The 13614-nt window shown below is 46.3% G+C and overlaps 1 protein-coding gene and 1 long non-coding RNA gene across 4 annotated transcripts in view; one reads left to right on the forward strand and one right to left on the reverse strand.

Moving 5' to 3' along the window:
• LOC144828763 (uncharacterized) overlaps window positions 1-13614 on the forward strand; it is a 442674-nt gene that overhangs the window by 112218 nt on the left and 316842 nt on the right. The gene's annotated exons all lie outside the window — the stretch shown is intronic.
• The window catches only part of SGK3 (serum/glucocorticoid regulated kinase family member 3), a 517133-nt gene that overhangs the window by 60300 nt on the left and 443219 nt on the right, over window positions 1-13614 (reverse strand). For all 3 annotated transcript variants that reach the window (XM_078687207.1, XM_078687206.1, XM_078687205.1), the window contains one exon: window positions 4428-4583. In XM_078687207.1, the coding sequence (XP_078543333.1) occupies window positions 4428-4583 (156 nt within the window). The remainder of the gene's footprint in view (window positions 1-4427; window positions 4584-13614) is intronic.

Below are 13614 nucleotides of genomic sequence, written 5' to 3' on the forward strand. Positions count from 1 at the left end.
ACTTTCCGTCAAAGAGTTGGCAACTGCTATCCGCTCTGTACGTTCGGTAAAGGCTATGGGCCCTAATGGTCTCCCCATCGAGCCTTATCAGCTACGCCCTGACAAAATGGCGCCGTATCTTCATTCTATGTTTCTGGAGTCGCGAGACGTTGGCTCCCTCCCTCGTGATCAGCGACTTGCGACCATTGTGGTGATTCATAAGGAGGGGAAGCCGCGGGATCGCTGCGCTTCGTATAGGCCTATTTCACTTCTAAATGCGGAGCCCAAGATCCTTGCGAAATTGCTAGCAAATCGTTTGATAAAGGTAATCAGCGACCTGATCCATCCAGATCAATCCGGTTTCATTCCACACCGTAATACAGCATTGAACTTGCGGCGCTTACATGGCGTTCTTGCGAGAGCGGCGTGATTACGTGAACCGGCCATCTTGGCTTCCTTGGATGCTACGATGGCCTTTAATACGCTGGAGTGGCCATATCTCTGGGCCGCTCTTGCAAAGTTCGGTTTTGGTCCTGGTTTCATCGGCTGGGTGAAACTTTTGTACGAAGAACCATTGGCTCAGATTGTGGTGAATGGTCGGGTTTCTAAGTCGTTTACTCTTGGAAGGGGCACGCGGCAAGGGTGTCCGCTGTCCCCGCTTCTCTTTGCCCTCGCATTAGAACCCCTGGCTGCTTGGCTGTGGTGGGAGCCATCGATGAGGGGTATTCGGTGGACCCCGGATTTTGAGGACCGAGTATCACCCTATGCAGACAATATCTTCTTGTATCTTATGTCACCTCGAAAGTGGCTGATCGTATTATTTGATGTGTTGAATTCGTTCGGGAGAAACTCCGGCCTTGTGATTAACTGGTCCAAGTCTTGTGTTTATGTACTCTCGGGTGACTCTCCTTCTTTGCCGCGCGGTTGTCCCATACAAGTGGTCTTTATCGCCTTGGACCCCGTGGTCCGTTATGATCGTAACCTGCTTCCCCCGCTCCAACGCTTAAAATCCGATGTTGTGGCCTGGCGCAAACCGTCACTGTCCCCCCTCGGGCGTGCAGCTCTTTTTAAAATGATGTCATTGCCGCGGTTTTTATACGTGCTCCAGAATACACTAGATGTTATTCCGGCGAGCAACTTTCGAGAGGTGGAAAGTTTACAGAGACAATTGATATGGGGCGGGCATTCACGCATCGCCCGCGCTAAGCTGACGCTTCCCTGGTACGATGGGGGTATTGCACTTCCGGATACAAGGCGATACTATTGGGCTTCCCAGCTGGGGGCGATCAATCATGGAATGTACGGTCCTGCGTCTAATCCTGTGTTTGAAATGGATAAGTGGTGGTTGCCGGGCGGTGATTATAACAGGGCGCTTTATACCAAATCTGCTGGGAAGAAGCTTTCGGGACCCACTAAGAAAGCGGTGCGAGTGTGGCAATGTGCTAATGCTGCAATGGGATGGAGGGGTAGACTGACTCGAGCGACTCCGCTCTATGCATCTGAGAGACTGGGCAGCCTGTGGAAGACGAAAGGTTTCGAGAGGTGGGACGTGATTGGTATCTGCAGGGTGAGTGATGTTTGGGCCAAAGATAGGGTTAAGACCTTTGAGGAGTTGAAAGTAGAATAGGAGTTAAGTGATAAGGAATTCTTCCGTTATGCGCAGATTCGCCACGTGCTGAATTCGGTTTTTCCTCCAGGTACTGTTATCCCGGAAGCATCCCCACTTGAAGATCGGGTACTGGATGGATACGTTCCCGACAGCACTATTTCATTGATCTATAAGAAATTGATTAATGATCGGGTTGATTTGTTGGTCCGACTTAGAGAGGTTTGGACTAGTGATGGTTTGGAGCTGGACGACGAGGACTGGCAGTCGGCTATATCCTCGCCGAAGGAGGTCGCGATTCCGGCTCGTCTCCGACTCGTACAGCTTAAGATCCTGCACCGGGTCTATGTGACTGGCCCTCGCCTGATTCGTATGGGATATTCTGTGGATGGGTTGTGTAAGCGTGGATGCGGTTTAACCGGTACTTTCCTCCACATACTTTGGGAGTGTCCGGAGGTGGTACGGTTCTGGAATCCAGTGCATGCTGTGATGGAGGAGGTCACGGGAGTTGCGCTGTTGCCTGAAGCAAGGCGTTGTTTGTTGAATGTTTGGGAGCCGACTGATTATGATGTGGCGCAGACTCAGTGGGGGACCCTTGGGAATATGGTCGCCAAGAGAGATATCGCACAGTTGTGCGACTCTCAGAGACCGCCCACCATCCTGGCATGGAAGGAGAATATGGACTGGTGTATGTTTAGAGAGAAGACGGTGTATGTGCCACGCGGCAGACCCAAAAAGTGGGGTAAAATCTGTGGCCAATGGAACTCCTACCGGGGTGATATATGTACACCTCCCTTCACGGATGCTCCGGATGTTCCGTCTTCCCCCTGACCCGACATTCCTAACGATGTTTCAGCTTTAATGTTTTAAGACTTTGAATTTCCCCCCTGCTCCCCCCATCTGCATTGATGATTTGTACCAAATTGAAATGCATTTCCTTCCTCGCTGAACGCTTCTCCATTTGTACTGACTTTATTGCATTGTTTGTTTATGTTTATTTATCAATAAAAAGAAATATAAAAAAAAGTCTGTCAGAGGTAGTGCTTCTTAAAGAGGAGTGTTTTTATTTTGTTCTTGAAGTGTAGGAGGGTTGGTGCTATTCTGATGGAGAGCATGTTTCAGAAGCTGGAGGCATAGGCCGATGAGGCTTGTTTTCGCTTTCTTACACTGTTTACTCTAAAAGATGCTGAAACTGCACTTCTGACAGTGACTACCAGATAGTGTTAGTTGGGTAAATAGACGGGATCATGGTGTAAAAAGGCTTGTTGGTGATGCAGCTGATTTTGAAGATAATCTGGGATTGAAGGAGGATACAGTGCAAATCCTTTAGGGCAAGGGTGAGAAGATTTTGCAACAGCAAGGTGTTGTCAGCATACTGGTGGATCCTGATATTGCTGTATGCAAGGGCGGCACCCAAGGGTTTCATACAAGAGTTAAAAATGGTGGGTGACAGAAAGGAGCCATGGGAGACTCCATTGGTGACAGAGTGCAGCTCTGGCAGTTCCTATCTGAACGAGTTACTGTTAGTTAGCGAGGTAGCACATGAACCACTGTAGGGCTATGCCAGTGAAGCCCATGCAAAGGTTTCAGGGTGTAGATCAATGCTGAATGGTCAACAGTGTTGAAAGTTGTGGAGAAGTCCAGCAGGACTAAGCAGCACAGGTAACCTTTTTTGTTGGGGACGAGCGTATTGTTGAATACTTTAAACATGGCTGTTTAAAAACACCAGTGTGGTCTGGAACTCGATTAACAGTCTTAGAATAGGTATTTGTGTTGGTATGCTCCTGTAGCTGGGCGGTGACTGCCTTCATAAGGTATTTTCTAATGGGAGGTAGGTTTTAGGACAGAAGTTGGCATAGGCAGCTCGATCTTGTGTAGGATTGTTCAGCAGGATCAGGATCAATCCAATCTTGAGGCTGCTGAGGAAGGTGCGTTGGGTTAGTGAGATATTGACAAAGTGGAGGAGATGTGAGGTTTCTCCTTGAAGAAACGTAACGATGGGGGAGACTAACGATGGGGGAGACTAACACATCATCTTTGTTGGAGGGAGCTTTGAGTGAGTTCAGATTGTTGGAGAGGTCTTTGTGGAAGCTAGTGATGTAGGATGACTTGTTGGTTGTGTGGCAGCTGTGTGAAAATGATGGTGTGGATGACAATGATGAATTGGTAATGTTAGATCTGACTTTATTGATTTTCTCCATGAAGAAAAGGATGATAGCGTTGCTACGATATGTTTGCATACAAGAAGCATGGCCATAATTGTCTATATTTTATTTGTGACTATTTTAATATACTAACTTCAATTAAATGCTGTTCTTAGCCAAATCCAATAACATTTCATTATGAAATTACGATGGATTCAAAGTGTTTAAATATATGCTAACGTCAGTGCCTGATCAATGCTTCTTATTCAAATTAAAATGTAGCTCTATCCATCTGGATATTTTGCCAGTGCACCCTACATGGATATAAATGCTGTACCAACGTCTATCTTTTCCCCAGCTATCAGGCGGCATCGAAGTATGTAGCACACAGTTCGAACTACAGTGTTTGCCAACATACATCTTTCCAATTAAGTTTTAATGGTTACCAGTGCAACAATTTACCTGCCAATATTTCAAATAGAGACACTTCAAAATTTTACTTTGTGAAAGCATGAAGCAATGAACTGTGGTTACATAAAATTTGTGATTCCACTACTCGTCATTTCCCAGTGTGCTACAAGTGTGGCATGGAGCAAAAGTAACATTCTACTTAGAAAATAATTAAATTACATAAAGTAACACATTTCCTGTTAAAATTCTGCCAAATCCAAGCACTGTTTTAACAAGACATTACATACAAAATCTTGCTTTGCGCCAAGTCGATTTTTCCTGTCTTTTTCCAATAACTCTTCCAAAATGGACCACGCAGTGAGGCTGGCTCCAGGTCTCAAAGGCAGAGCCTTGTGAAGAATGTTATCATACATTTCAGCTGTGTCGCGGCTGTAAAAAGGAGGCTACACAAAATAGAAAAAAAACATATTTTTTTTAACATACTATGCAAATAATACTTTCCACAGAGATTTAATTAATATAGCCTTGATTCTTAATGCTTTCACATCTATTACTCTCCCTCAATTCTTGCTATCCTTTCTGATGTACTTCTGAAATGAAACTGGGCTTACTATTATCCCTTGCACACCATAGAGATGCACCATCTGAGTGCATCGTATCTTCCAGTTTAGGACTTCGGTTTTGTCATTCTATGTCACTTGTATGCATTTTCAAAGCCTCATCGTCAACAATATTTTCTTCTTTGTTCATAATTATGTCATTGCAACAGAAACAGATACATGTTGCATCATTAAATATACCAATAAGCCATAGACTATCTATTAAAGATTTTAAATTCATCCGTGACAGTACCAGAAACGAGACTAAATAGTGAGACCACTGAGCATGCCAATCGAATGGCTAAGCTCGCAATAACCCCATGAAGATGGAGGAGTCATGTCAAGAGGTGTTACACTGCTGGGGTAATGTGATGTATTTCCATCTGTAAGAATATAACCGAGTTCTGCTCTTGGTTTTATATGAAATAAAAACAAAACAACGTTACATTTAATACACTAGCTTTGATCCTAGCAAGGTATGTATGTTGTTTGGCTGTATCCAAACCCCGCTCTACTTAAGTAACGGGTACCATAAGCAAACACATAGGTAGATTGCTTGTGTGACATGCTGAACACTAAATGCAGATGAACTGATAAATACTTTTATTTCCATACTTACATCAACAGAACTCAGGGACTGACCTACTCACAGTAATCAAGGACCGAGAAAGTATATTAAGGAATAGGCAATCCTTGATGTTTTGTCTGATGATGATGATGATTTATATATAGAAGGTGTGTTAAAGGGGGTTTTGTCACTGCTGAATATTATTAGCATAGAGGCTGTGATTATGTGACCTATGGTTCTGTTTTTTTTTTAACATCAATCATCTGACTTTAATGTACCAACACATGTAAACAAAGGCCTTCACAAATCCTGTCTCCAAGCATCGTATGCACAAATGTTATATATGACATTAAAGTCTGGCCTATTGGTTTTGCCAATGCTGGAAAAAAGTAGCAAAACATTGCTTTCTGTGTAGAATGCATATAGGAGAAAATGAACTGAATGTGACAAACAGCACAGTTGAGTTTATTTTAGAATCACTTGTTCATTGTAATCAAAGGACCTCCTGCCTGGAAGACGGAAGGATACATCACCAGCTGATAACATGAAGTGACAAAATGGCAATGCAGCAGAGCTTCACTGTACACTATCAGTAGAATGTTATCCGGAAAGTGCTTCAACTGATGCCCTAAAAACTTTGCTCCAACTCTTTAAAGAGGTAAGCTTTTCAAAGTTGCCTAACACAACTGAGGGCAGTAGAACAACATCCCTGATATCACTCAGTAACACCTTCCCAAAATTCCCGATAGCAGGAGCATTGATAACTGTGGGGAGGGCCGTGGTGATAGTAATAACTGGGATCGCAAATGGAACCTTTAGGGTTGCCTCAAAATGAGGAATTACTGGAGGAATCAGTAATTTGATTCTTGATACCTCCCTGTATTTCACCCTTAAGCTCCCCCTGCTTCCAGCAGGAACAGGACTTAAGTAACTTAACAGGGAGAATGGAGTTTAGAAGGTTCAGGAAAGAGCAGCAGTAAGCAGCTAAATGCATACTCCTCAACGTACGCTCCCTGCGCAGACACGCCATGGAGATCGGGAACATCCTGGATTCAGTCTCACTCAACGTCGCCTTCCTCATGGAAACCTGGACCAATGCCTCCTCCGCCCCTGACATCACCATTGCCATCCCAGATGGATACAAGATCCAGAGGAAGGACCACAAACCTAACCCCCCGGGAGGCGGCCTTGCCATCGCACACAAAAGCTCCCTCCGCCTCACCACCTCCAGGGAAACCTTCCCTGCCGCAGAGCACCTGCACTTCCAGATCCACATCAGCCCCCACTCCATCGCAGCCATGGACTACATACTCATCGGAGAACTCAACTTCCACCTCGACAACCTCAGCGACCCCAACTCCACCACCCTCCGTGACAACCTCCCCAACATTGGACTGAAACAACTCGTCACCACACCGACCCACAAGGCAGGACTCACTTCGACCCCATCTTCGCAGGAGGAAACAGCGTCCACTTCAGTCACACCACGCAACCCAAATGGACCAAACACCACTGCACACACTTTCCTGAACAAACCCACGCCACTCAAACCCACTCCACAACACCGGCGAAGACACTGGAGCAGTCACCGAGGAGCAACACAACTCAACTCCACCCTGAACCGCACAACCCCCACCACCACAACCAACGGCAACCTTTCAGCCTGGGAATTCCACATGTGGATCTCCAACTGTGCAGACAAGCTCGCCCGCTACGCAACCTCGACAAACAGGGAAGCTGCCATTTAAAACCCTCAAATGGATCCCCCTCGAGTCAAGGAAGACAGTCACCCACGACTCATCACGAGCAGGCTGGACTACAGAAACGCCCTCTATGCCAGCACAAACAAGTCTCCACTCCGCAAGCTCCCAGACAAGCACATCAGCCAACAAGATACTCATCCATGCCTACAAATGCCTACACAACACCAGCCCCCAATACCGTAACGACAGAATCAACCTCAAACGGAACCTCTGGTCCGCCCACCTCGTTCTCGCCGAAACCCCCCTGTGGCCACAGAGCTAAAGCAGGAGGAAGATCCTTCTCCCACATCGCAGCAAAGACCTGGAACGAGCTCCCGACCGAAATCAGACATGCCTCGTCCCTGAACACCTTCAGGGAGGCTCTCAAGACCTGGCTCTCCGGCTGAATGGAACCACTGAACCTCCTCCAGTGCCTTGAGACCCTCGCAGGTGAGTAGCACGCTTACAATTTACTTGATTGATTGATTGGGGGAAGGGCAATGGTCAGTGGTAGTTAGGGTGTTTAAGGTTCATGAGCGGTGTAAGAAATTGGGCTATTAATTGAGAGGGTTGGAAGCCCCATTGAAATAATAAGAACAGTCCTAGTCAGAGTGAGCCGCAACAGCCACTAAATAAACCTGTACTTAACTCTCTTCTAGCTTTGGCACAAACTCAGTCAGGCTTAACCAAGAGACGATGTGCAAAGTATTTATGCAATACTTAACAATGAATAAAGAAAATACACAATACAAGAAAAATCCCAAACCAATTTAGAAAAATAGAGTAAATATAATAAAGAAAATGCCACCAAAACAAAATTCAATAAGTAGACCTGGAGTTACGATTTTTAAAAAGTTCTAGGTGAACAACAGTGCCAAGAAGCTCCACTCGCCGGCATCTGGTCAAGCTGGACCTGGTCAAAGTAACAAGTTCAGGCTGACTTCAATGAAGCACGGGTTAGATACAGGGACGAGGTTTTCCTGGTGAAGATTTTACCTCCTCAAAGGCCATGCGAGGAGCCTCAACTGGAACTTCACACTGGCGGGCATGCAAAGAGGTTGTTGGTGGCGCGAGAAGCAGTCGGTCCTAGAACTTTGGGTTGGCAGGGGCAGCCGTTGTTAGGTGTGAAGACTAGGTTGCTTGCAGATCTTCACCATTGCTGGAGGCGCAGTGATCACTGCTGATGCAAGGAGTTTGCTCGCAGTCGCGAAGAGCCCCAAATTTCAGGATTCCCACCTGTAGCTTCTTTTTAAAGCAGGAGGAGTACACTTTGTTGCCAGCCAAGGGTTCAGGACCTTGTGGGGGAGGAAGGAGGGGTGGCATCTTTTGGGGTTCAGGACTCATTCCAGCAACAGAGCTCAGGCAGGTCCAGTTGGGACTGATCAGCTGGGCAGTTGCAGGAAAGTTCTCTGGAAGCTTTTTTGTCCCTGTAGCTCAAACCTTTCGAGTCACTTCCGGGGATCCTGGATTCAAGACAAGCAGGTCCAGTCTTCCTTTTTCAGATAGTAGGGCAGTCCTTCTTTTGAATCTTCCACAAGTCCAGGAGTATTCTGTTTGGAGGTTCTAAAGGTGCCATTCCTACACCTCGTGCCAGCCACTGTGAAGAGGCAATCCCATGCCTACTCCAAAACGGGTTCTGGTCAATTCTTCCCCTTTCCCAGACTATGGACGCAAACTGTCTAGGGGACAAATGGAATGGAATAAAAATGTATTTAGTGCAAAACTGCCACCCTACGGGTATCCTGCCGTTTGGATCAGAGAGTAGACATCAGAAAGCAGGATCAGTTGTCAGTATAGAGGGAACTAAGGAGCATTCCTTGGAAAGAGCCAGGTTTTCAGACTCTTCCTAAAACCGGTCAGCGAACTGGCCTGTCTGAGAATCGGGGCAGCTCATTCCAGATGTGTAAGGCGATCACTCCGAAAGCTCTACCCCCCTTCCGGGATCTCTTAAATCTTGTGGTTGTAATCAGACTAGTATTTGAAGAGCGGAGCTGCCTCCTTGGGTTATAACAAGTGAACATTTCTTGCAAGGGGATGGGACCCTGGCCATGTATTGCCCTATATACAATGCAGAGGGATTTAAAACAAATTCTCTCCCCAATGGGCAGCCAATGAAGATCTATTAACGCCAGTATCGTAGTGGACCTGCGTTGTCTATTTAGCGCCGACTTTGCTGCCATCGCCTGTACTCTGCAACCCCTGCACAATATATTGTGGTGCTCCCAGTAAGGAAATCGGCCTAAAACTCGCTGGGTCATTAGGGTCCAGAAATATGTTTTTGAGCAGGCGAGTTACTACTGCTTGCTTCCATGCCTCTGGTACCACACCTTCCTCCAATTACTGGCAGCAGATCTTCCATAGCCATGGAAAGGATTTTCCAGATTTTATGAGGAAAAGGATCTAATGGGGAACCTGAGGACACACTTTGAGCAAGCTGGTTTAAAGAGTCCTCTGAGGGGGCATGAAAGATGTCCAGAGAGGTAACTATCTGGGATTCTACATCAGGCTTCCAGGCTGAGTCAGCCAGGCTGTTAGATTGTAGTTTTCCGACAATTTTAGTTATTTTGTCCTCGAAAAAAAAGGCAATCTCATTGCAGAGTTTCTGCGATGCAACTACCTTGTTACTCGTACAAGCTGGACTGGATAGATCCCTAACTATATTAAAAAGCGCTTTTGTACTAATGGGGGCTTGCAGAATAGATTTAGCATAAAAGTCTGCTTTAGCCCTAACAATAGATCCCTTGTATTGGGTCTGTACCTGTTTCAGAGCATTCTTGTCTAATTCCAGATAGGCCCTCCTCCATTTTCTCTCTGCCTTTTTACATGCTACCCATATCTGTATCAGTTCATCGTTGTACCAGGGAGCAGAGATTTTTGTCCTGTTTTTGAGGCGCTTTACTGGAACCACTGAATCAAGGGTTTCCGCTATAGCATTACAGTAAGTCTGGTAGTTTTCACTTACAGAGGCGGAGGACAAATGGCAAGGACAGGCCTGGTGTCAGGTCCCACTGTGTGTGCTGCATCCAGTATCCTTTGAAGTGCAGTAAGGGAAGGTCACAACTCCTCCCTAGCCATCCTTTCAGGAAGACCCACTCCCTTTACACCCAAGTCCCTTTTGTCCCCATGTCTGAAAGGAATACTCAACACACCACTGGAGAGCCAGTCACAGTTCTGTAACCCTGGACTCTGGTAGAATGGCACACTTTGTTTAGGCAGAAATAAACAACTTTCTAATAGGGGCACTTTCAAATAAGTAGAAGAAGCATTTCTCACTCACTAGGTGTAATAAGCTAAAACATGTTAGTCTATGGAAGAAATGGCCTTGCTACAGTGAAAAATGACTTTGGGAGTTTTTCTAAAACTTAAATATACGTGTCGAACTTTCTAAATTATTTGCACCACGTACTTTGAGACTTTCGGGCCTAACTTAGGGGTGACATTTGTATTAAAAGGGAAGGTTGTGGGACTGGCAAAGGTTTATTTTACCATTTCAAAATGGTAGTTTAAAACGACAGTACAGGTTGCAGTGACAGGCCTGACACATGTTTTAAGGAGTTAGTTGGTGGCACAATAAGTGCTACAGCCTACATAAGTGTTTCCCAAAATGCGGGTTGCATCCAATTTTTAGTAGGTCGCAAAAGTCCAAGCAATAAATAAAGACACCTTTAAGTTCTGTATTTATCTTGTCACATTTGTTGTGCTTCAAAGACAGAGGTCAAATGTCTAGCTATGTCTTCTGACAAATTGCTGCTTTTTAGGTCTCGCCTGTCGATGCGCATGCGCATCGAGCAAGCGAGACTATAGGGGCTCATCCAGACTTTATCTAACTTGCAAGGAATCGTGGCGATTCCTTGCAGTGCCCGTGACTTTTAAGCTCAATGCGCATGTGCATTGAGCTTAAAAGCGCGTGCACAGCCGCCCGCATTCCTCCGACACCTTTTGAAGTGAAGCTTAGCTTCACTTCAAAGGCCCGGCTTCTTCACACCCACATGCCGCTCTGCCCCGCTCCGCCCCCTCCCCTGAGTCATCCTGCCTGCCCAGACTTCTCCTCCCCCCCTCCGACGTTCCCCCCGCCCCCTCCCGCCACGCAATGCCGAGCTTGTTAGAAGATTCTCCCCCAGGTGAGTTTGCTATCTGGATCATGTAATGTATGGATATTTTTCTTTTACAAAAAGTTCTGCTTTAAATGTTTTGCTGGACCGTTTTTTTCTGCTAGAAAGATCTTTGCCGTTCTCTGCCCCCCCCCCTATTTAAAAGTGCTGTTTCTTAAAATTCTTGAGTAAGTTTACGGACCCTCCGACTTTCTAATTTAACTTTTCTTTTGCGGGTAAACGTGTGTGCTAATAAAAACTGATGACTGTTCTAGTGTACGCAGTTCTAGCATTATATTCCCGAACCTATACATTTGCTTGCTGCGAGTGTCTCAGTATCTTGTAAGGGTACAGCAGGTGTTCGATACTGCCAAACCACGATGTGTTTGTTGGCTCGTGATGCCAAGTTGACATGCACCATATAATCTTATATATTACGGTGCGTTCATCCTATAAAACCGTTCTGAACCGAAGCTTTCACCTCAGTAAGGTCCGTTGAGCACTCCGGCGGTCCTCGTATTAATATGTTCATTCTCCTGAGGTCATATAGTTATTGCTGACTGCGTTAAGAGCCAAAGGCCAATGTGAGCGTTAATAGAGTTCTACTTTTCAGTAAGTTTTCAAAGGTGGAGATTCATTTCCACTGCGAAGGTGAGTTACCGAGTCACTCGCCTCGGCCTTTATTTTGCTTTGCATTCTGGAACTTGTAGTACTCATGTCATAAGATTATAGGGAAAACCAGATGTAGAGCGTAAATAAAAAAAAAATACGGACTGGATGAGGCCAGCAGGCGTGGATCCGGGAAACTGGAGCAGGTAATGCCTGACCCTTTATTGCTTGGCAGGAAGTGTAGAGACGCCTCTACTTGGTCGCTACTTCCAGCAACGCGCACAATCGGCCACGGGGTAACCCCAAGCTTCAGCATGCCCTGCACAGGTTCGTACCTTATACGAAGCAGTCCTCGAGTTTCACCAAATCAGGCGTAAGTAGGTCATTAGAACTGTCGCCCCCCCCCCCCCTTATTCAGGTGCGCGCAGTGCCGTAAACAAAATGGAGTAGCAGGATTCGAGTACAAGAATACATTTGTTAACTTTTTTGTTAGGTATATTTCACTCTCATTTTATATCCATGAGAACAATTTAAACTATTACACTAGGCCAGTCCAAATTGTCTGCAGAACATGAACAATAATAGAAATTGAAAGCAATTTTCACCGCTTTCAGCTCGTTTCTGCTGTAAACTGATCGCAAACCCTAGTCAGTTCGTCATCTTCTGTTCACCCTGTAAAAGTGTAGGTGCTCATGTTTTTTTGCGAAATGCAGGACGCTAGCCTCGCCCCCGTCTCAATGAAAGCTAGAGTGCTCGCAGTAGGGCTAAGGGCCCAAATGCTGTGCACATGAATACATAGGTCCAGGTGTCTAACGTTTCTCGAAAGGAGCTCGGCGCAGGCGTTGCCGAACACCGGGGTGTCCGAGTCACCGTTTTTTTCTACTATGTTTCTCCGCCTCGTTATTTCCCATTCTCTGGCTTTCTCTCGCTTGCTCTGGGCCAAAGTCTGACGAGATAAAATATAGCCCGGCTCTGCAACCACCGGTACAAATTAAGAACTCATTAGAAGTGTTCGTTGCATGTCTGCCTTAAGAACTGAATTGGCGAGGTCTGGGTAATGAGTCTGTGGGGCTATGTGTGTACACTTTAAAATAAACTTCTCCTAAAATCCTGCACTACGCACAGAGAGGTAAGTTCCAGTTTGAGTATGCATGAGAAGGAATTGGAAACAGTGGGGTCATTTGGTAACATGGTGTTACCAGGCCCTGCAGCCAGGTGGTACCCTCTGAATAACCAGGCACCCAGGGGTCTAGTTTGGCATTCCGGATGCAGGCTCGGGACGTGAACATTGGGAATTGTTGGATGGGATACATGGTATTTAGTTAAGTGAGCAATGTCCGTCCTACAGCTTGTTAGGTCTCGCCTCTCAATCCACTCCTGCTGCCATATGAACCATCGCGCTGGGGGCAATGCAGTCCTCCATGCGCACTGCTGCTAGGCCCGCAAGGTGGTACCTGGGCTAAACATTGGGTGTAGCCACACCCTATTGTAATTGTATACCACTCTTCACCCTCACTCACCCTCACTCACCCTCACTCACCCTCAACCCCTCACTCACCCTCACTCATCCTCACTCACCCTCAACCCCTCACCCTCACCCACCCTCAACCCCTCACCCTAACTCACTCACACTCACCCACCCTCACCCACCCTCACTCACCCTCACTCACCCTCACTCACCCTCACTCACCCTCACTCTCACTCACCCTCACTCACCCTCACTCACCCTCAACCCCTCACTCACCCTCACTCACCCTCACCCTCACTCACCCTCAACCCCTCACCCTCACACAGTGCAATAGGTCTCGGAGCATTTGAGTTAGAGCTTTTAGATTTGTTTATGGCTTTTTTTATTTATAATTCTT

The sequence above is a fragment of the Lissotriton helveticus genome, chromosome 4_1 (assembly GCF_964261635.1).
Source record: "Lissotriton helveticus chromosome 4_1, aLisHel1.1, whole genome shotgun sequence".
Lineage (NCBI taxonomy): Eukaryota > Metazoa > Chordata > Amphibia > Caudata > Salamandridae > Lissotriton > Lissotriton helveticus.